General features: G+C 37.4%; 1 protein-coding gene across 1 annotated transcript in view; it reads left to right on the top strand.

The window, feature by feature from the left end:
* The window catches only part of KPNA1 (karyopherin subunit alpha 1), a 57,868-nt gene that overhangs the window by 7,751 nt on the left and 26,028 nt on the right, over positions 1–24,089 (top strand). Inside the window, exons 2-10 of the mRNA XM_063148460.1 lie at positions 4,547–4,680; positions 5,488–5,595; positions 7,305–7,404; positions 7,965–8,059; positions 11,395–11,526; positions 19,436–19,524; positions 20,799–20,898; positions 21,483–21,646; positions 22,764–22,842. Of these exons, the coding sequence (XP_063004530.1) occupies positions 4,552–4,680; positions 5,488–5,595; positions 7,305–7,404; positions 7,965–8,059; positions 11,395–11,526; positions 19,436–19,524; positions 20,799–20,898; positions 21,483–21,646; positions 22,764–22,842 (996 nt within the window). The 5' untranslated portion in view covers positions 4,547–4,551. The remainder of the gene's footprint in view (positions 1–4,546; positions 4,681–5,487; positions 5,596–7,304; positions 7,405–7,964; positions 8,060–11,394; positions 11,527–19,435; positions 19,525–20,798; positions 20,899–21,482; positions 21,647–22,763; positions 22,843–24,089) is intronic.

The raw sequence follows: 24,089 nt of genomic DNA, 5'->3' as shown, positions 1-24,089 counted from the left end.
TGTGTCTCTCTGGCAGCAATCTAGAGGAGAGGCAGCAGTGTGACAGCACTACAGAGCTCCCATGTCTGCCTCCAGTGACTCCTTTCCTTCTGACAGCCACCTTAGTTAGGAAATGTACTCTCATAATATGGCAAATCATGGGTATTTTGATAATTTTTTATCACACTTTCTCTTCAAACTCATATTCTGCCTTAACTTTGAAGTCTTCCCCTTCTGACCTATTCCCGTTGTGAGGTAGAATGTCATGTACAGATCTACTCTTCTGAAACACATTTTTTTTCATATTCTTGCCCCTATTTCCAAAGAAGGAAAGTCTGTCTCTAATAGTCTTTAATATCAGGAGTGTATTTGGTAATCTTTTTTTCATTATGTATATCTGGTACATATATGCTATTACATGTGTAAAAAAATGGTGTATATATATAAAATTATACAGTTGATTTGTAAGGGTTTTATTTTTACATCTGGGTCCCTCTGACGTGTGAAATATCCAAGAGTATTAGTCACAAGGTATTCCTTCTGGCAAAGCCCTTAAGTCTAGTGGCAGTGATAGCTGATTTAAGAAGGCAGGGAGTTCATTTTTATTCCTATCTGGATGATTGCTTGGGACAAGGTAGGTCATGGCAGTAAGTGACTCTGTATTTCCCAGTGCTTCAGAGTTTCTTTGACTTGATGAGCAAGGAGAAATGCAGAACTTCTTATTCCCCTAAACACGTGTGCTTAGAATACATCCACATTTGGTACGGTTCTTGTCTTAATCAGCAGAAGATTTGGGATCATGTTTGCCCTAGGGAAATGCAGACATCCATGTATAGTGGGTTTAATTTTGCTGAAATTTGTGTTTACGCAGACAAATTGAGAAGGAGAAAGTGTCATATGGGGTTTGAGTGATGTTGCACAAAAGCCCAAGAAATACACCATGAAAATTCCTTACCAGGTCTCCAGAGGTTTTTAGCTGTAGCCAGGAGTATCAAAAATGTGGACAATGCTGTGCTATCTTTAGGAGAGAAAAGATGGGTAGAACATTTCCATGACAACCACCACAGATTTTCTCCAGAAGTAGCATTAATTTTGACAATGCAGAGAAGACCCAGGGTTTGCTGTTTGCTGCAAGGGTGAACTTGAAGTAACCACTGAAAGATTTTCAGCTAAGTCACACCAAAGCTGCTGAAAACCAGAGAGACAAATTGAAGTTGTTTTGCTTCTGTGGTTTAGTCTGGGGAAAAAGGTACATCCTCAAAAATGGAGGAGGAGACTTATAGCAAACAGTCCTTGGATGACTGTAACAGCTAAGATAGAGTTGTTACATTTTTAGTCCTAAAAAGCCATTGTGTGCTCACACATTTGAATAGGTCCAAAGATGCTGTCAGTATGTGTGGGCTGGGTGGAATCCTTGATGCACTCGTTGAATTTTTCAGCAGTAGTCAGGAAACAATAAAAGAATGGTAAAGAAAGAATTGATTTTCAGATACCTTCAGGAAGTAAGAATTACTTCTAGAAAATAACTATGGCTTTAACAGTTATAGAGATCAGACAGACAGGTGTATAAAATAGGTGTGTGGCTTTGTGCTGGGATTTTATTTACTAACAGTGATGGCCTAGCATAAAATAAGGTATTGAACCCATCTCTAGTTGGATTGGTAACTTCTCAGTGATGAAGAGAGTTTAATCTTTTCACCTTTAATGAAAGAAACTCTCTTCCTAGTCATTTGGTGGTAGGTGTTTGTACTCCCAGGTAAAAGACAATGTACTGTTTTGAAAGGATTTTAAGTGTGCAGTTTACTCATGAAATAGAGGAAGGGGTTAGTCAGCCAAGTGAGCTGTCTCGAAAGTCAGAAATAAGCATAGTCAAAACCTGCAGCTGCAGCTTGTAGAGGGTGTAAGAAAGATAATACCTGTGAAGCTGTTGAGTAGAGGGCTTGCACTAAAGTCAGAGAAAGAATTCAAATCCTGTACCTGTATTTTCAATAAGTGAAACAATGGTTTAGGGTACAACAGGAGGGGCTAAGAGAACTCTGAGAGGAAAATGGAAATTATTGCCTTAAAGACAAAAGCAAAATTAACTGAAAGAAAATCAGTGTGCGAACGGGGGATGAAGGGGGCAACTACGTTAATAAGTACAGTGAGGAAGAATACACTTAAGGAAAATTACTTATGATGAAGTTGCTTGTGTCATTGGTGTTTAGCAGCATTGGAACATTATATGGAAGCTGCATAATAGAAATTAGATGAAATTCAGTATCAAGGGTTGAAGATGTTCTCTGTCAAGAATTCAATTAAATTAAGAACCTTTAGGTATTGAAAGTGAAGGTGTGAAATGACCACAGGAGTTTATCAAAGGAGTTACCAAAGTCCTGCAATCCCAATTAAAGGCAAATACAGTCTTATGAGTGGGAGAAGACAGACTTCAGACAAAAATGGAGAATTTTTAACAGCACTGTGGAAGGCCCAAGATGTTACCTGGGATGTAGTGTATGCCTGTGTTTATTCATGGTCAGGGGCTGAATGACCAGAGTGTCTGCAAAGCCATTTTCATGTTAGAAATGTCCTTCTAGCTCATGGTTGTCCACTTGGTGTTTGGGTTCAACTTGCTTATTCTAAAATAGATAAAATACTTTGTTCAAAATATTTTAGGAAAGAAATTTTGAGTGTTTGTTGACTGAACTTCTTTTTACAGTTAAAATTCCAGGCTTATTCAAATAGTATGTGTGTTTAATATACAGGTAGTAGTCACTTAAACTAAAAATGTGAAGAACATAAAATTGCTAAGCATACTGTAGGAATCACGAACACTTGAAGCTCAGACATGTAAACACAGGAAGAAAGGGGTCTCAAAGCTGTTAAGAAAGATGTAGGGAATTTCTGGTGCTGTGGGATTTATCTTTTTGTCGTATCTTTATTAAAAAAAAGGCTGTTTCAGGAGAGCCTTTTCAGCAAAATTAGGCTGCTGAATTGCTTACCTATATGCTCAGGTTGCTAATGTTGCATTTGGTGCAACCTGTGATTGACTGACAATCAATGTAGTAGTTCTGTGTCCCTGAACATTTTTAAAAATCTTTTAAAATTTTTAAAAAGTTGTCAGAATATAGTAACACTTGAAGTGATGTCCAAAATGTTTTCTGTGAAAGTCAGTTCTGATCATCAGAATTCTTATAAATGGTTGTCAGGTAGTAGCAACTTAAAAAGAGGCTCAAGCAAGAAGCATATTTGAGTATCTTTTTTTAATTATTATTATTATTATCTTACAACTCTTTGTGCATACTGAAAAAAAGTTGTTAGAGTAGACTCAATATACATTTGATGTATTTTAAAGAGGAAACCTAAGCTGTTGAGAATCTGTACAGACTCATGTTGCTTAATTTTAAAGTAGAAAATGCACAGGAGATCATTTATCATCTGGTGATTCTGTGCTTATGGAATTTGAAGTGAGTAGCTTATTTAATAGCACACATTAGAGCATTTGAAAGAGACCTTTAAAAGTCCTGTAGAGTAACTTTTAATAAAGTGCAGCTTTCCAAATTCTGTATTACAGGATTTACAATAAGTTGGAGACTGCATCTCTGTGAAGATGCATGGAAACACTGACGTGTTGAGAATTTGATTCCCAAACTCTTTTGGTTTTAAAGGGATGATGTAAGGAGAGAAGTAGCAGCAGAATGGAGCACTAAGAGTAGAGACCTGATCCACACCCATTGCTTTCAGCGGAATGAGTTCTTTCCACGCAGTTCTCCATCACTGCTTTATGCTAAGTGATCCAAAGTGTGGTGTTGTACATGTGCAAATCATCATGGGCAGCTAGGAATGCCGACCCACTGAGTTACATAAGACAGATGGAAATCACAGACTGAAAAAAGGCCCCTCTGCATAAACAGTGGCAGGATTAGGGACTGGGGGTGGGGAGGAGGGGAACAATAGCACTGCTTTCTTTGCAGGACTGAGCATTTTCAATGGTTAAACCATCTTCACCTAAACTTTTCTTTTTGTTTCAATTTCCTTGTAAGCCTTGTCAGGATAGGAAGAGCACAGGGTTTCTTCAAGTTTCTTCAACAGGGTTGTGTTGAATTAGCTTAAAATGTTGGATATGAAGTGCAAAAAAAAAAAGCCCCTGTACTGACATGCAAAGTAAATGAAGATAAAAAGCAGCTAAGACACCTTCACTTTTGAGTAAAAACAGGAGTATGTAATTTGGCTAATTCTCTGTGTGGGGAAACGTTAAAATTTTTTAGTATAGTTTTCTTTTTCACCCAGACTATATACTCTGGCTTATAGACTTTTGTTCTTAGTAAAATATTTTACTTACTCTCCAGTGAGTGCCTCAAAATGATAAAATAAAAGTTTGTTGGACTGCTGTAAAGAACTGACAGACCAAAATGACAATTCTGTGAAATTTTACTTTCTATCTTCTAAATTTTATTAGAAGTTAGGTGATGGAATACAGGGGGCACTGGCTGGAAGTTCACGGCTACAGAGTTTAAGGAGTGGACACAATATAAAATGATGCATTGTTGAAGGGTAATTGTCTTCTTTTTAAAATTGCATTGTGAAGGAATCATGACGACCTCAGGAAAAGAGAATTTCCGGCTGAAGAGCTACAAGAACAAATCTCTAAACCCCGACGAGATGCGTCGCAGGCGGGAGGAAGAGGGTCTGCAGCTACGGAAGCAAAAGAGAGAGGAGCAGGTAACACACAGCAGTCTGTGACCACTCCTTAAACAGTCCTGTCTTGCAGTAGCTCTGACTCTGCTTCTCCCAAAACCCTTCTTAGTTGTTCTGCCCTCCAAATTCATACGCAGACAGTCTGAAATCAGAATCACTTGCACACTTCACTGCCTCTTCTGCAGGCTCTACAAGGCATAGAGTGAGTGCTCCTCATTCACTCAGGGGTAACATTGGCCAGAGCAGCTTGAGGGTCAGACAAAACTGTCTGACCAGTAGGTGTAGCCTCTCCAGCTCTTCTCAGGACATCTTAAACTGGGTACCTTCTCTAAGTGATAGCAACCAAATTTTGCTCATCCCAGTATAATAACCTCTGTAAGATCATCCTCCAGAGCCCTCTTTGCCACTGTAACTCGACTGTCAGAGCCCCTGCAGGTGTTCTGTGAGGATGTGTAATGCACAGGAATTTATCAGGTCTCTGAACCCCAGCATCCTCTGCAAGAAGGGAATGGTGTGCAAGCTAAAGAGCTTGTAGAGGGAGGCAGATGGTAGAGAAGAGAAGAGGATATAATTGAGCAGTTTTCCAGAACTGTTAGGAACCAATGTTTTAGCACATTGCTGTTTTCATTTACTTCATGGCTAAGCTTTCTCTGTGTGCTGTCAGTTGAAGTCCTGTAGCCAGTGTACTGTCTTCTCTCAGGTCATAGCATGTGTAGTTTTTATAGCAGCCTAATGCAACATGCTGTGTATATATTGGCTGTGTAATATATATTGAATATACATATATATGTTAAATATTTTATATATATGTTAAATATTTTCTCTCTTTAGTTGTTTAAACGCCGAAATGTTGCAACGGCTGAGGAAGAAACGGAGGAGGAAGTGATGTCAGATGGGGGCTTCCATGAGGCTCAGATGAACAACATGGAGATGACTTCTGTAAGTGATAGGAAGTGAATAGTGTTGGTTGAAGCAGGGCAAATCTGTTGTACTATGATGTGATGGAAATGAAATTCCACAATGATGTGAAGAATGCATTCAGAGATGGACAACTCTGAAACACCCATGTCAGTGAACCACCCTGAAACAGATTACTTGAGAGAAAAATGTCAGGAATGTATAGCAAGTGGTTTTTCAGAGGATATGTGCTTAGGAAAATAAAATAAAATGTCATTGTCCTGGCAAGCTGATCACTTCCTGGATTTAGTGCTCACCATTATGGGTGATTCTATCAAATGTTGCCCAGAGTTTTTATAATCTGAAATTCATACTGCTTGAAGCATAAATATACAAATTAGGCAGTGTGTTATTGCAATTTACAAAGTTAAAAAGGGGCTTGGTGGAAAGCCTTATTAGCAGACTTCCAAGTGGCACAATTTTTAACCTAAGTGTTGGAAACACTGCTAGACCTAGCTTAACTGTCTGCATGAGGCCTTGAACCTCTTTCTGTGCTAGAATTTAAAACTACAGAAGAATACTTCTTGTGGAAATTAGACTTTTTTACTTTCTCTCTGGAAAGAAAAATGGTAAAGGTTTCAGTTCTACAGCAGAAAAGTTTAAGGAAAGTGCAGTTCTCACTTAAAAGTGTTGCTGATCTTCACAGTGTGTTCTGAGTATGCGAGTGATGTTTCCATAGAAATCAGGCTGAGCTATAGATGGTTATATGAGCCTTGAAAATTACTGGGAAACAGAGAAATGCTTATAAACAGTGTGGTAGATCAATAATAGAATATATGGTTTTACTCTTCAATATAGTATTCAAATATTGGGCAAGTCTTAAATACCATTAATCATTTGTGTGGAAGCTTATATTAAACAAATAGAGAGTAAAAAGTAAGGAAAGGGTTTTGCCTAATTGATAGATAGTGTCATTATACAGTTTGCTATGTTAAATGCCATTAATTTCAGGCTCTTAACAGTTGGAGCTGTTGGCTGTTACAGACAACGCTTAAGTATTTTCAGCACTGTCATCTGTCTCCCTGTCTGTCTAAGGGTTGGGTTCAGATGGATCTGAAGATTAGATTAGAAGTGGAAGAAAAAAAAAATCTGACTTTTCATATGCTTCTTTACATGGGTACATGTGTGGTGAACAGAGTGTCAGATTTTACCTAGCATAAGAAAGGTTACTGATTTAATTTATTCATATTATTGGAAACCTTCAGTATTATGGGAAATTTAATACCTCTACTTGATGTTGATAACAAGCATTAGAGTTTGTTGACTCTTCTAGAAATGAAAGGTCCTATACATTTTGGTGTAAGAGAGTAAGTCAAAATGTACATGTTAGGGAAATCTAAATGCTAACATAATTACTTTTTGTTAAAGCTGACAATTTTACATTTAATTTAGAGGAAGGGAGAGAGTATGAATTAAAAATTCTGAAGAGTAATTTTCTTGCCATATCTTGTGGAAAATTTGAATTTTGGCTTTCAGTAAAGCAAAGTTGCATTTGAGAATGATACTGCCTTATGTAGATGTTCATATGTTATGATTCCTATGTTGTCCATAATGGTTTTACCTAAGTTTTTATTCAGTAAGAAATAAGCTTTGTACTGGTATAGCAAATGTAACCTGTATGTTGCTAATTCCAGATTTTTTCCCCTTTTGCTCTCTCTCACCCTCATTCTGTTTCCCCATGTAAATCTTAGAGTGCAGTCATCACTGCTGATATGATTGAGATGATTTTCTCCAATAGTCCAGAGCAGCAGCTCTCAGCCACCCAGAAGTTCCGAAAGCTGCTTTCTAAAGGTAAGGGCTGAAATGACTTAGAGAAAAATGTGGAAGCCTCCCTAGCACGTGGTTTTACTTTGACAGCAATAAAAATTGAGTTTCGCACTGAAATTTCAGGGTCAAAGCTCTGCTTAACACAATGTCAGCTTGATGTATGTAATAGTCACTTCTTCTCTTGAAATGTGTACTGAGTGTTGCAGATGTGATATCTCCTCTTGGATGTTAGTTCAGATGTTTTAGGCAGTGTCTCTGTGGCCCAAACATACTGATATACCAAAGGTCCTCTGCACGTGTGCCCGCCAGAGTGACTGCACTGAACTGCTGCTCTGAAATCAGCCTGCCTAAACTACTGAGTGCATCAGTGCTCTGAATCATCTTATCTTAGTACTTCAAAACTCTGGAATTTTTTTATGTTGACAGATAGGAATCCATTGCCTTTTAGTGAAATATTGCAGAAAAAGAACAGACTCCATGAAAAGAGCAATCAGTATGACCCTGGATATTGTTTTGATGCAGTAATTTGAGAATTTCCTTACAAAGAAATGAGTGTATCTAACGTAACTTCTTATTTTAAACAGAACCAAATCCTCCAATAGATGAAGTCATAAGCACACAAGGAGTCGTGGCCAGGTTTGTGGAGTTCCTGAAGCGGAAAGAAAACTGTACATTACAGGTATAAAAATATAAATGTATCTGCCTTCCTACTTTAGGAAGGCATTTGGTGATGCAAATTAGATAGGAAGAAAATTAGTGATTTTTTTCAGCTTTACTTCCACTCTTTCTTCACTGTGTTAAAAAAGCTATTTTATCTTCAGAGTTTCTGGCAAGACCTCTGGGTGCAGGTCAGGAGAGAGAGGGAGATGTCTGACATGCATTGAGTGACTGATAGGATGGGGTCTTCAGACTTCAGCAAATACAGAGCTTGAAATTTGGAGCTCAAGAGATGAAAAGCTATTAAACAAAACTTTGATGTTTGTCTTCTTTGTACAAATTGAAGGCAATTTAAAATCTTTAGAATTAGGATTTAAGTTTTTGATTAAAGTAAGAAAAAGGTTTAGAATTAGAAATACAATCTGTAGTGATAAGCATAGAAAGCTGGAAGACTTACTGTGGTTTGAAAAAACTATATTATATGTGCTACAATGGTGGTTAATTTTTCTTAACCTTTGTCTTATTTCCAGCTGTGTTTTTTTCTGGTCAGTCTTTCTTGGCTAATAGAAAGTGAAAGAAAACAAATTACCTGGTTAAGGAAAAAATATGTTAATATGTAGCCATTAAATACAACTCTTAGATTAGAATCAGTATTCTTTTAAAATGCATAAGGCAACAGGTTTGTGAATGCCATGTGAAATCCAAATTTTGTTGACTGGAAATATACAAAAAATTAGGTTTTTTACGCATTAGAGAAAGCATTAACAGGTATTGCTTTTCAGATTGTTATCCACAGAATTTGAGAGGTCTCTTAGGTTCCTTTGAGGAGTAACTAAGAGTATGTAGCAGATTTAAGCTGGTTGGTTTGCAGCTCCAATAGAAGATTTGTAAACTATCTGTTGCAAAAAAAAAATGAATTGAATGCCTTTTATTATGTATTGGGGTAAAACATAGAAACCCAAGACAGGCAGATAAATGGAAGCAATTCTTGTGGTGGCCTTACTGGTGCAATATTTATTGATTTTTACATGGAAATGGGAAAAATCAGTTAGAGTGGAAATGTGCAAGCTTCTTGTCCTAAGGACTTTGTAGGAAAGCAGTGAAAATAAAAGCTTGAGTATGTTGCTCTAAATGCTCCATTCTGCCTGGGTCATTTTCCTCCATCTTGCCAAATCTCTCTGCCTGCTTGGCAATTTAGTGTCTGCAGGTAGAATTTTTTGCTGTGATCAATTAAGAAGTTCCCTGGAACTAACCTTCTAATGTTTTTATTTGCTCTCTCATTGTTTCCAAAAATATTCCTTTGGGCTTGACATTCTAGGGTTTCTAACTGTAATCTAGCCTAGAAGGGAAGGATTTCCAACTCATTCTGAGACAGTGAAGTATGATTTATAGCTGCTTGTGTAGTGGATTGAATATGGCAACTTCCATGTTCATGAATTGGAACTTTATGGGAATTTATGGTCTGTTCTTCTTCTGTGTTGTCAATGGAATATCCTGTAAATCTAGGCCTCTGAGATCAGTGATAGGAAGGCCTAATTTGTTAGGAATTCCTCTGTCCTGTTTTTCCTCAAGGTAAATGGAAGACTTTAAAAAGCTCCTCTGTTCTCCAGGGTTGCTTCAGCCATACATGAACAAATACATTTTTCTCATGTGGAGAGAGGAATCTTGAAAAAAATGGCACCACAAAGAAATCTTTGCCATTAATGTGTGACTGTTCCTTAGTTTATACATCCTGGAGCATCAGGTGTCCACAGAGAAGAAGGAGGAGAGAAACTGTCACTCTCTAACCTTTCTGTGGCTTACACTGGAGACTGTGTGAGTCTCCAAGCTGTGAATTGTTCAAGCTGGTGGTACCAGTAGGAAGCTGGAAGGACGAACTTTAAATATGGATAAGAGGCCTCTTTGGTAGAAAGATGAGTAACAGTTATGTTAGAATGTACCCCGGAACACTGGATACTCGCTTCAGAGAAAGGAGAATTGCAGAAAAGCAACATTTTACGTTGGCCTTAGGTTCTGGTCACACTGTTTTGCTTCTTTTTCATTAATGATGAATCTTGCAGTTTTGACTTTGTCTGTTTCTACTTTATTTTGCAGCCCATACTCCTTGTGCATTGCAGTGATGTATTTTGGAATTGTTTATTCTGATCACATCTTACTAGAATGTTCAGTTGATCAGAAGGGCAGGATTAATTGTATTGTATTAATTGTATTAATTAATTGCATTTTCAAAACCAAAGTCTAACAACACTTAGAAATGAAAGGCCTTAGAAGTCTAAGCTTAATTCTTGAGTTCTTATTTCAGACACATTTCAGGATTTGGTGCAACTCCTTAGCAGGAGTTGTTTTTGTAACTAAACCCTAAACATAAGTCCTTGCTCTATCTCTTCAGACAGTTTTTGAAGGTATATCAGTATTTCCACTGGAATACTGTTGGATCAGCATCTTTTGGTAATGTCAAAGTCATTAATTTATAGCTTACAACTTTCCATTTTTACTGTTGGTTTTTACTTTTCATTCAACTTTTAGCATTCTTTTAATTCTGTAGATTCTAAATGTACCAAATAGGATGTAAATTTGCTAGAGTAGTGTAATAATCTTTGGGCTGAAGGCATACAGAAACCTACTCAAACACGGATTTCTGGAATCTGTATTTTCTGAGGCCTGAGGTCTCAGGTAGGGTTAAAATTTGCATTTCATCTTAAAAAGTTAATGCGTTTGCAAGTTGACATTAAAAGAATAAATGACAAAAACAGTTGAAAATGCAAAGTGTTTGGGATCTCACTTTTTCTTCAAGTCATGAATAAAAACATCATACACTAATAGCATTTGGCATCAGTATTGATCACTAGAGTTGCAGAGAAGTTCTTTGTGTTGTTTTTTAGAAATCTGTTTTTATTTGTTTGGATTTTTAAAATCTCTTTTAGATTGTTTATTTGCTTCATATCCATGAAGTTTTGTCAAACAGTGTCTTCTTCTGCATCTTCAGGAATATCACTTGTGATGTAGTGAATGCAGGTGCCATGTCGTGGGAAAGCACATTGTTTTGTGTACAGGTTCTTAGCCAGTAAGAAAGGCAAAGGTAACATAAATGCATAGCAAAAAAAAAAAAAAAAAGATTTGAAAAGCCACAGCAGACCCAATGTTCTCATAAGGAACTGCTGCAAATTTTTGTTTCAAGTGATAATGATAACTCCTAAATACATGATTCTGGTTCTTTGCAAATTGTTAATTGGTAATATCTCATGTTTTCCCTATGCCAAGTCTGCCAGATCTCTCTGGTTTTAGAAGATATTTAGTGCCCATGTTTGATGTGGCATAGAAAGCTCCTAGTGAACTGACTTGTATTTTGTTTTCCAGTTTGAAGCTGCATGGGTGCTGACAAATATTGCCTCGGGAAATTCCCTTCAGACTCGAATAGTGATCCAAGCAGGAGCTGTCCCCATCTTCATAGAGCTGCTTAGTTCAGAGTTTGAAGATGTACAGGAACAGGTAAAGATTGAGAACAATGTTGAATTTTGTGTGTGTGTTAATTTATGGAATTGGAGGCTTTTTTGTTTGACTTTTAGTTTGTTTTGTTTGTTTGGTGTTTTGTTGGGGTTTTTTTCCCTTCTCTGGAAAGGAACAAGGCTATCCTCTAAGAAAGCCTTTAGAGAAAATGCAGTATATGGAAATTACACACAACAGTTGCTTTGTGCTTAGTATGTGTTAAGTTACCTAAGCAAGTATTGTATTTTTCTCTTTCTGGAAGTTATATACTTAACCACAACTAATGAGGTAATTCACTTTGTTCTCTAACAGGTTGATATATTTCTGTCTATTGAGGAATTCAGGGAGTCTTGTTTGAATAATTGCTTTAGATATGAAAAGTTTATGCCTGTTTCTCCTGAAGATAAAGCCTGAGCAGAAATTATAGTTTGTTTTCCAAGCTCCTTACAGCATAGATGAATATTCTTCAAGGCCCACAGGGATCAGTATAAAGCACAGACCAAACATCTGATTCAGTAGTTTCCATTTGAAGTCTGTAACCTGTATTTAAACAAGGATGTACTTCAGACATATTATCTTGCTTTGAAGACTTAGGATGATGAAATATTAATGATGTTAACAAATTTAGTTTCAGCCAATGTTAATCCTAACTTGAAAGTATGTACCTTTACAAATGTGACTAGCTTTAGGTCCAGGTATTGCTTTTGTTACATTCTTTACTCCATTACTAAGCTCTGTGTTTTTTCCTATAGCTATTTGCAGACCATGGCTTAGGCTTTACTTGAGTAAATGAAATTAGGCACTGAATTCTCATTTTGAGAACGTTTCTGTGATGGTTGGTTTGTTTTTTGGCAACCTTTTTCTGAACATTTCTTAGTTTCAGTATCTTTTTGTGGTGATGAAATGACAAGCACTGGCTATTCCAGTAGCACTCTTTCAGCACTGTTGTTTACAGAGATAGTGCCTCATTTTCACTTTTGCTCGATACTTTGGTGTGTAAATATCCAGTGTCTTTGTAGACTCCTTGCCACAGAAGCTGGCTGTGAGCTCAGGTTAAGCTGATTATCCAGTATGATCCATTGTTCTTTTTAGAGTCACTGACTTCCAGGTTCAGTTCTCCATCCTGTAAGTGTGACCTCTGTTCTGTGTTCCTAGATATCTGACCGTGCATTTGGCTGAATTGAGATGCATGATTGGAGGAGTCCCAACTCATAGACATTGGACTGCTTTGTGTAACTTGCCTTTCTTTCTTGTAGCTGGCTCAGAGTGTACCACCTGTACTTAAGGTTGCCTAACATTTTCCACAAGACAGATTTTCTTCTTAGTTGCTTGTTGCTTTCAGGTTACTCCACTTTGTATCTTTCCATTTTCAGTGTTCTGTCTCAGACTGTATTATTGTTGAGAAGACTTTTAAAGAGGAATGGAATTCAGGTGTTTGAAAAAATGTTAAAGAAAATACAAAGTATTTTTTGTCCATTACTTTAGCTTTGAGGAGCTGAGTCTGCTGTCGTTGTAGAAATTAGAAATGTGATAGAGAACTTGACAAAATGGCAGATAAATGCTGTGTTCTGCCTGTGTGAAAATCCATCCAGACTAAGCTATATGGATCCTTTCAGATTTGTATTTTGGGGTTTGAGCTGGGTAGCATTGCTTTCCAAATTCAGCTGTCACTTGAGTGCTGTTCCTGCAGAATGATTGGCGCTCTGTATATAACAAGGCTGCTTTTTCTTATTTTTCTCCTAATGATTGGTCTTCTGTGCAAGAGCTAACTTGCTTTCTTTGTCAGGTTGTTATCATCCCTGCTGATGTTCAGAGAGCAGGTGGGAAGAGCAAACCTGTTTAGATTAAGTTGTGCAGCCTTCAATCTTTAAATGGGTGAATTAACGGAAGAGCTTAGGGGCCACAGTTAAGTAGTTTATCTGGCTCCTTCCCCCCTCCTGCCTCCCAATAAACTGCTGACATATTAAAATTGAGATTGCAGGCAGGCAGAGTGGCTTGGTTGTCATTACTGAAAAATATTCTTCCATGCAGTTCAAGTGCTGCCAAATTCACGATCTCTCTCTTTGCTGGTAATCTCAAGGTACCAGTTACAAATTGCTCCCTAGTAAGCTGCGCTAAAGAAGGAAAATGTACCATGGCAAAGTGTTACACTGTTTCATCATGGATTTCTCTGCTGCCGCTCTGGAGATTGCAGCCCTGCTCACGGCTGACATGGGGATTAATGCTGGCCAAGAAAAGAGGAATTCTGCTTTTTTTCCCAACAGATTAAAAAAGCCCCAAGCTCTTCAGCATTTGTTTCCTCTGAAACAAAAATTAGGATCATGTAAGCTCTGAGAAGTTAGCTCCTGTACTTCTGTGTTACAGGATAGCAGTAGTACACAATTGAATAGTATTTTTCCAGATGACTCTTGTCTCATTCAGTATATGCACAGATTGTTGCCCTGGTAACAGATGAGTGGGTAGTAAAGGAGGCCTTTATTTGTCACACTATGACCCTGATTGTTAAAGTTGGAACAAATTATAGTGCATGGAGGAGAATAGGGAAGAAATTCTTAGAATTAAGCACGATAGTAGGTTTGTGAGAAAAATGTTTCGACTGCTTAGTGTCTGATGCAGGACGATTTCCTTCTCTCAGTTTTCAGTAAGTAGATACTTGTTCTAGGGTTTTTAAATGCTCTAGGTGAAATATTTCTTTTTCATTTTGTAGTTGAGGACAACTCAGCAGTGATTTTCATAGTTAGGCCTGTGTTTTGAGCAGATCTGATCGTGGAGTTCTCAAGCTGGATTTCTGAAACTGGGTGATATTTGTCTACAATTTTCTCCTAAAGTGTTCACCCTAATTATGTCTCTCAGTAGTACTGTGAAGATTATTATTTTCAAGCAACTACATTTGCAACAAATTACAAAAATACAGGAAAATACAGAAAATACAACAACGTGTTCAGGGCAGAAGTCAGAAGCTAACCCTGTAATCATATAGTGTAAGATGAAGAGAGAAAGAAGTATTGAAGGCTGTGTTCTAATTAAGATAGCAATTCTTTAGAAGGAAATGTTAGATGATAACATTATTTTGAATATGTAGCATGGCATAAGCAAAAAATATGTATATCTTATTGGCTAGTCATTATCCACTGTTTTTGTTTTACAGGAAGTCAGTTTTAAAGATTTACGTATTTACTTTGTCTTTTATTTCTAGCTTCCATTAGCAGTAGCTCAGGAACAGATATCTGTGTACCTTATCTTTTGATCACAATGTTCCCAGCATGTATTTTTCATATCTATAAGCCAGTTTTAATTTTGCACTTTCTTCCTTTGCATATGCTAGTTTCTGAGTCTAGTGAAGAGTCTAAATCAGCTGTTTTATAAAAGTCTGTGAGGGAATCTTTATAGCTATGTTTAATAAGCAACATGTATGTTAATGAAATGATTCCTTATGTCCTTTTACAAGATCTGTTTCTCATTAAGTTGTGCAGGCCTCATTTAATTAGCCTACTATCCTTTAACTCTTTCATTGCTTGTATTGTGTGTCAGTGGTCATTGCTTCCTCTGTGGTCAGTGGTCAAACCATTTAGCATACATTTTTCCCATCAGAGAAATTGAATTTATCACAGAATCTACATTTGCATTATTTATGAAAAACACTGGCTACATCTCCCTTCTCTTCCTATTTCTGTTTTTGGTGTACTGATTTTTAGGTTTAGTTAGTGGCATATGTCCTAGTCCTTTTCCACTTACCACAGTTTTTTTTCTTCCAAAAGACATCTAGAAATTTTGATCTACCTGCCTGAAATTACATATATTGGAAGACTCCATCAAAGCCCTTTAGACAATGCTTCAGGTTGATGTGGCTTCAGCATTGTCTTGGCTGCAGCTCTTTCCTAACTTTCCCTGCTGTGGTGCTTAAAACCCAGATGTCAGCTTGAGTTTCCTTGATGAACATGGCATTTCCTTCAAAACCCATGCAAGGCTGCCTGTCGAGAATTGTCTCACAATGACAGGTGTGTGTCACTGTGTTCTGCTGGACAGACCCAGCTGTCCTGTTCCCCTTTGGGAAAGTTTGCATTTTCAGCTTAGGTAACCAGTATATTTCTCCCTCGGTGTTTTTCCATTTCTAGGTGTATTGCTGTTCCTTTTGGTAACCATCACTTGCTTGGCAGAGCTGACCTGTAAGTCTGATGTCCAGGCTCTGTTTGGCTTTTACATCAGCAGTCCTATTAACAAGCTCTTGGTAATCAAAATCAGGACAAACAGTCAAGGTGTGAGGATGAGCTGCTTTCTGTGTTTGTCAGATGAGATATGAGAAGGAGGAGCTATAACCACCCCAGGCACTGAAAGAAAGATGTTTTCTGTGTTAGGACATAGTAGCAGTCATCTCCTAGGAATGTTATCCTTCCTTGTGTTCACTTAGCCAATCACACTTGCATGCAAGCTAATCTTCACCATCTTCATCTCAGCATTGGATCCTTTTCCCAAGTCAGCACCCAGATGTTGAGAAAGGGTTGATTCTTTGTAATATTTCTTCTCCACTGAGAGACAAACTCTGCACGCTCTTGGTGATTGGTTAAGCACTTAGTTTAAAAACCCAAAGAAATAATGGCTGAGAATCTTCAGAATCCAGGGGATAGTGGAGAGTTGTCAAAAAGCATGTGCATTATGCACAGAAGGTACCATGTGGTTCAACAGTACTCTACAAGACTTGCACTTTACTTTTACTGACTACTGAAGTTGTCCAGCACTGCAGGAAAAAACACTGGATTTCAGTGATGAGTAAAATAAATGGAAGATTTACAACAAACCATACTCTGCTGTTAGCAATAAATGGAAATTTATACAAGTGTAAAAATAAGTGCTGTCAGTTAACAAGGCAACATTTCTACTTCCAGTTTGTACACATCTTTCTACCTAAAATGTGGGTTAAAAAAATCAGGCTATAAATCTTAAAGTAATCTTTAGGTTGGGATTTAGATAGTAGAAGGTACTGAAATGGATTTTTTTTACTGAAATATTTTTTTTGATTGAATAAGCTCTAAAATGGAATGAACATGAAGACATTTAAGTTGTGTAGAATTAAGCCAAAGCCAAAGTGTTGTGGCAAGTGTTTGCATCTTGAGGAGTGCACAAAAGAAGAAATGGAAATCATTGAACATTATTCTGACAAGCAAACCCTGAAGAAACTTGTCATTGTTCATGTGTTTGTGGAAACCATGACAGAGCTTTGTATTTATGGCAGTATTTGATAAGAAGAATTTAAATGAGCTTGAGTTCTGTTCCTTACTTATCTGAAGAGCTGAAGTAATTTCCTAAGCAGAGACATCTTCCTTATTGAATGAAACATTGCATATTTTTCTAAAGTCACCCCAGGACATGGTATTTCAATTAATTGGCATCTTGTGTCCTGTCAGTGATTAGCATTAAAAGGATTTGTTGCAACATCTTCTCTTACCAGCTCCTGTGACACCAGACTACATGGCCAGACTTTCCTTGCCTTAAAAACAATGAAGAATTGGAAAGTAAAGGTGCTATTTGACTTCTCTGGTCAGACTTTTTGATGTGAGATTTGCTGTTGCAAAGCCAGTCAGTCATTCAGGGTCAGAATGGATTCTTGGATTAAGTGATTATCACTCCTGTCAACCTTAAAAATAGATATTGCTATAATGGCAGAAACAAAGACCACAGACAAATAAAATAGGGCTTCCTTGTTTTTTTTGCCTGTGTAAGGGTGTCCAGCCAAGGAAACTGTGCCTTCATACAAAATCACTCACATCTTCAATGAAAGAGAATTATTCTTTTTCCCCCTGCAAAGTGTTTTCAGAAGATTCACAAATTTATTTAGGACTGTCTGGAATCTTTGGTTCATTCCTCAGGCTTCTCCTTGCTGTAGAAGTGCAAGTATTGGAGTGAACAACAGGTGTGGCTCCTTAAAGTTCTGACATGAGGGACATTTTGCAGGAGGTGGCATATATTCTGTCTCTTAAGCTAAATTTTTCTGGTAGTTGTCTTCTGTGTGTTGAGTCCAAGAGGCTGCCAAATCAAAGTTACACTTTTTAGATAAACTGTTGTCACAACCGTTGTAAAAAGAATAAGAGTTAGAATGAAAAATGATGATGAAGATCAGTTTTGGGAAAGCATTGTGCAGTTATAATGGCTGTGCTGTTTCATAGCTCAGGTCAGTGCAGTCTCGTGCTGTGCCTCTGACTGTGGCTGACAGCAGAAGCCTGGAACAGAGCAGAAAACAAAACAAACTAATCCTTCCCCAGAACAGTGGCCTGCTCTCTTCACAACCTGCAGTTTAATGGCTCTGATCCTATGCTGTTGTTGGTAGTACTGGTACAGAGGAGTCGTCTTTTTATTTTGTATCTAGCAAGCTGACATCTCTATCCACGTTCTGTATATACCTGTGGTTTTAGCTGTATTCATTCTGCAGGGTTAGCCAGTGCATTTGGGCCTCTAGAGTGAAGTCTTGTTTTTGAAAGTAGCATCTTTTTGCCACCATTTAAAAACATCTTACAGGAGAAACCTAATGCCTTGAATTAATTGACATTGTATTGAAAATTAATAAATATGTTTATTTCAGATTATCCACGAATTTCCTTTAGGTAAAAAAATTTAGCAATGCTGTCTGTTTTTTCAGAGGAGCATTTTATTTTAAATAGGTATACAGAGAGGGAAGAATATGTTTATTTTGTGTGAGGAACTTGCTTTGTTCAATTGGAGAAATAGTTATGCACTATAACTCATTTTACTGCAGCTGAATACATAGCCTTCAACTGAAAAGAAATTTGGGGAGGACATTTAGCTGCTATCCATGACAAACAGGATTGCTTTTGTCCTCTGTATGTAGAATTGGTAGTACTTCAGTGGTTGTGTGGATATATGTATCTAAAGCCAAAAGCCAAATAAGCCAACCAAATAAACAGATACATGTATCTATTTGATATGACACTTAGTCTTCTGCTAACTTGAAATAAACAGCAAATGTGAACTTCATAAGCTTTCTTGTGTGACAAAATATTGTAATTTTCATGGAAGTCATAAAATTGCTTTTATACTTGACATAGACTATTTCTATTTTTTAAAGTTAGAGCTCTCATACTAGTGGACAGTGGTGTATAAAACACCATTTGGCCCAAATGTATAAATCAAAACCAGTTAAATCTTTTATTCTCATCATATTACAAAAGATGGATTTCATGCTGCTTTAATTCTGGTAATTTTCAAAATGAAGTTTGGAGTAGTACTGATGTCCAGGCTCTTACATTTTGCCATGCATATGACTTAATCAGCAACACTGGTTCTGTCTCATATAGTTTTATTGTAAAGAATTTATGTCCCAGCCCACCTGAACTCTTTGATTCTGAATATTGATTTATCTTGAACATAGATGCTCATTTTTATCTATGACTGTGTAAACAATTATATATATTATATATATATATATTATATTATTATATATTTATTATATTGTTATGCCTTTGTAGTAAATGCTAATATTTGTGGCTGTTCCACACAAACATTTTTGGGTAGCTACAGACTTGTACAAGCTTGACCTGTGCTACAAACATCTGGTTTTAGATTAGGTGTGAACAAGGAGGGTAGAATTAGAATGTTCCTAAGCCTGTGGAGGTGAGCTCATCTCTTACTTTGTGGACAGAGCAAAGGTATGTCTGCCTGCACAATCTTTGGAGACATACATGTTTGCTGTTATGGTGTTCTTCTTAGATATCCACAAATATTCCTGAATCATATAATGAGCTGGAGTGTATACATGTAATACGCAACCAGAATGCATTCCCCTTCTGTACATTGTCCAGGACCTAACAGAGAGAATAGATTATCTCCCAACTCTATTACATATGTTAAACTGGTAGAATTTTGAGAATTAAAGCAATTATTATTCTGTTTTTCCTTGCAGGCAGTATGGGCTCTTGGCAACATTGCTGGAGACAGCACTATGTGCAGAGACTATGTTTTGGACTGTAATATCTTGCCCCCTTTATTGCAGTAAGTTTGTTTTAATATGTTTTTCACAATTTTGCTTGAGTGCATTATATGACTAAAATTTGTGTTTTGCCTTGAAGAATAATAATACTGTTTTCTTTTTCTGTGGACTAATCACAGTTTTAAAAGGGGACTCCTGAACTACTCTTTAAATGAAGCTAAAATGCAAACATGTTTTAGAAGCAGCTAAGCTGGAACTATTTTATTCTACAGTGTGGGTGGATGTCTGGACTTATTTTAGAGTCACAGAATAATTTAAATTGAAAGGCACCTTTGGAGGTCATCTAGTCAAAGCCTTTCTTCATAGCAAGTGAGATCAGATTAGATTGCTCAACTACTTAACCAGTCAAATTTGGAACATCAAAAGTAGATTCCGTAACTACCTGGGGTAACCTGTTGCAGTATTTGACCATGGCGTGGTGAAACGCAGTGTTCTGATACCTGATCAGAATTTTCTGTGTTTTGCCTCCTGATGGTGCCTCTTGTCCTGTCACTTTGCACCTTTGAGAAGGATCTGCCTTCCTGTTTTCTGTATCCACCTGTCAAAGTGCTGCTGGCAGCAGTTGTATCTCCTCTCACATCATCTCCTTCCAAGGCTGAACAAATCCAGGTCACTGACGTCCCACTGCGTGTCATTTCTCTAGCCTGCTCATTATCTTGGTGATCCTCTGCTTAAGAAGCATATTATTGCTGAACCAATGACACCATCTTGTGTTGTCAGGTCCAAATTACAATTGCTCAGTCTCTGTCCTTTGCAGACTGCAGCAGGGAAATTCTCCTGTGCTCTCATAAAGACGTTGGTACAGTGGGAGATGGCTGTGAGAAAAAGAAATGGAATTGTTACACTTGTGGGAAGATTAGGTCTTGACTTTCTGCATTTGACTTTCAGCCAAAGTGGGACTCATAGCCTGAGACTGACATAAAAATGCAGTTTGGCTACGAGAGTTCTCTTCAAACTACCTCAGAATAATTTTGTCACAATTCCTGCACCTCTTTTGACTGTTAATCTGCCACGTATCTAAGCATTTGAGTGAAATTTAGTGTAATGTTTACTGTTCTTGTTGTGATACTAAGTTCCTGTGTCTAGCATGTGTATTAGTAGCCATCAAGGATGATTTTCTTTAGGATGTGTTTTCATAGGAAAAAACTATCATATTTTGCCCTGGTGTATGTTAAAAAGAGTTAGATTTAATGGTTCATACAGTTAACAGGGTTGCCTGGCTTTGATTTTTTTAAAAGCAAGGGTTGGATTTTTTTTGTTTGTTTGTTTGTTTTAGATTGCTTTCAAAACAGAATCGTCTCACTATGACCCGAAATGCTGTATGGGCTCTGTCCAACCTCTGCAGAGGGAAAAATCCTCCTCCTGATTTTGCCAAGGTAAGAGGTGCTTGAAAGAAAATGTGTTGTGAAGTGGTGATAACCAAATTATTAGTTTAGGGTGGTGAAACTTAAACTAAACAGAAGGAATGCTTCATCAGAGAAATTCTGAAATGTTTGATGGCCTTCTTTCAGATGAAGTTTTTTGAAGTTTTTTGTTTAGTCCTTTGGGCAGACATTCACAACCACTGTTCTAACACAGCTGCCCTGTACCTTTTTGTTACTGTTTGTGTACTGGAGATGACTGCCCCATGGCAGGACAAAATTCTGCACATCTTGGCTGCTGTAGAGCAGCACCTGGCACTTTTTAGTAACAAGTAACATCTTAGTGGACAAGTCTGAGTTTCATTGGCAGTTGTTCTGTAGAGGCTGAAGAGTTGCTGTGCTGCTTTTCTGGAGACATGCTTCTCCATGCTTGTATAGCTACAGTCATGCACAGAAGTGCTGGCTAGGTCTGAAATTATCTGAGTATTGAATCTTAAGATGCCTGTGCCAAATCCAATAATGACATACAAAATCAGCTGACATAATAATAGGTCTTCTGGCTGTTTTAATTTTATTTATCTGCTCTTTATGTCTTACAGGTTTCACCTTGTCTTAGTGTGCTTTCCTGGCTGCTCTTTGTCAATGATACAGATGTATTAGCTGATGCCTGCTGGGCTTTGTCCTATTTGTCTGATGGCCCCAATGATAAAATCCAGGCTGTGATTGATGCAGGAGTCTGCAGAAGACTTGTGGAACTGCTGATGTAAGAAATCTGTTGCAAGCAAGCGTCACTCTTTTCCCTGACATCAAGATTATAACAATAAGGAGTTTAATTAAATAGGTCTTGAAATGTTGTGATATCCAAAGAGCAAGATTGGAATTTTAATTTTACCTGTCTGTTCAGTGTTCTCTATTTGTCATGAGTAACAAAATCAATGGAATTTTTCTTGTACTAATTTTGCTGTTTCCTAAGAGATACATTTTTGTAAAATCTATAACATACATTGGAATTTTCCTTGTGTTGTTGAAGTCCATATTATAGTTATTTAACAAGGAAATTACCTAAAGGATACCAAAGATAAAAATATAAGGAATAGTTCATTTTTCTAGAATTGACAGTACCAGGGGCTTGAAATACAAATGATTTCTTCAACCCTTACTGTAGAAGAGCAGATGCACACTTTGGTCAGTAAAGTGTAGCTGTGAGAGTTGGGGTGACAGAGATTAGGCTTGTTCAAAGCCATTGCTTCTGATCCAAGGTCAGGACATGGCCTAAGAACAAGGAATAATGGTTTTCAGTGATGTCAATAAAAAGACAATTAAGGCCTCTAATGTTACAGCAAATGTGTTGCTGGATTAATGAATGGAACATATTGCCTCTAAGTAGCTTTTTATAAAGAAGTTTTGATTTGAGAAAAAAAATTCTTTACTTCACCTTTCCTAGTTCAGTTCTGATTTAACAATGAAGATGAGGGGATGCATATGATGATGGAACATAATAAACAGGGTTTGATGGGTTAAACATACAACTTCTATCCCTGTTCTTCTGTCTCATTCATGGCCTTTGTGCATACTACATTAAGTGTATTTTGTAGTTAAAGATAATTACTTTTTCCTCCCAAGGATGCTTGGAAGTACTCTGAAATACTTTTATTCTTTAAATATTTTATTTTTATGCTGCTGCATGACATCTAAAAGTCTAAATATTTAGAAACTCTAGAAAGATTGCCATTAGTTTAAAATCAGAGTTGATTTAGGTAGTGAAAGTCATATTTATCAAGGAAGATTTCCCCTGGCTGATAAATGTTCCTTCCTTGAGAATGTGAAGCTGGAGATGCTTTAAGATGGTTAATACTTACATTTTTCTTTGTCAATTTTAGGCATAATGACTACAAAGTTGTATCTCCTGCCTTACGAGCTGTGGGAAACATTGTTACAGGAGATGATATCCAGACCCAGGTATGGATGAACTTTGTCTTGTGTTGCACTGCAGTTCATCTTTCTGTTAATTGTGGTAACCTGTTCACCAGTACCTCCTCTTGTTCCTTTTGAAGATTGAAAGTGAAGGTTGATGACACTAATTGCTTCCAAGTGTGGTGGTTTTCCGATTTTCTGTTTAGTTCTGAACTGGTGATGGTTCTTAGGTAGCTGTGTCTGGGATTTGTGGGCAGCTGTGCAATGTTCTCAAGGGTGGGATGTTTTTTGTTTATTTAAAGCAAATGTGTCTCTTAGGCTGAATTTTGTGCTGAGTGATGTATGCTGGTAGTGCCATCAAAGGCCTGTCTCATTCAGTGCTGCTGCCAATCTGTGATGAATCTATCATATCTACGATGAAAATACATCGTATTTATGATGAAAAACAAATGTCTGGTCATATTTTGGGTGGTATGTAGCTGTGTCTGGACATGTTTTTTTGAGAGGCATAGGTAGGAGGCAGTGACTCCCACCCCTGTATTGGATTTAAACTGGAAGGCAGGAAACCTGGTGGATCAGAGGCACTGGGCTGTCACTGGGACACTTCTGTAGGTCTGTGCCTCTGAGACCAGAGTTAAAGATGAGTTAGCAGCATCAGGGCACTGTTTCAGCATCTTATTCCTAGGAGGAAGATAACATGATTTTTTGATTGCTATAATATAGTTTGTGTAGCTGAATTGCAGAGGCATTGTTGTGTTTTTTTCAGTGGCATTTGTTTTGCAGATCAGTCATAAAGAATGATTGAGGTGGGATTTCATAATGTTGTTAAAGATAAAACCACAAGGGATCACTAATTCATATGCAATACAGGTTATTAAATACTGCATAAATCTTAGATTTTAATTAAAAATAGTTTAAGCGTTTTTGTTGTGCATGAATTTTTCCAAGGACTCTACCATGAGCTTTCCTAAAATTCTAGAGAACTTATATAGGTAGGATAGTTTTTGATAGTCCCGCCTGCAGATTGTGCTGGATGCTAAAAAGTGATACAGGATGCATGTAAAAGTCAGTAATCAGAAGGAAGAGCCCAGCTTTGAGAGCTGATACATTTCTGAATATGAATGCAATGTACAAGTTCTTCAAGAACTGTTCTCTGTAAAACCTTGGGTCACAAACTTGCTTTTACTTTTTCTCTCATTTTCAGCCAATAACAATTGGCAGTGCTTGAACATGGCTAAAACTATGGGATAGTATGTGTGAAGAAAAAAAATTTGTCCCAGGAGATACCTGAT

Source organism: Melospiza melodia, chromosome 2, assembly GCF_035770615.1.
Source record: "Melospiza melodia melodia isolate bMelMel2 chromosome 2, bMelMel2.pri, whole genome shotgun sequence".
NCBI lineage: Eukaryota > Metazoa > Chordata > Aves > Passeriformes > Passerellidae > Melospiza > Melospiza melodia.
This window is presented reverse-complemented; position numbering and strand designations above follow the sequence as displayed.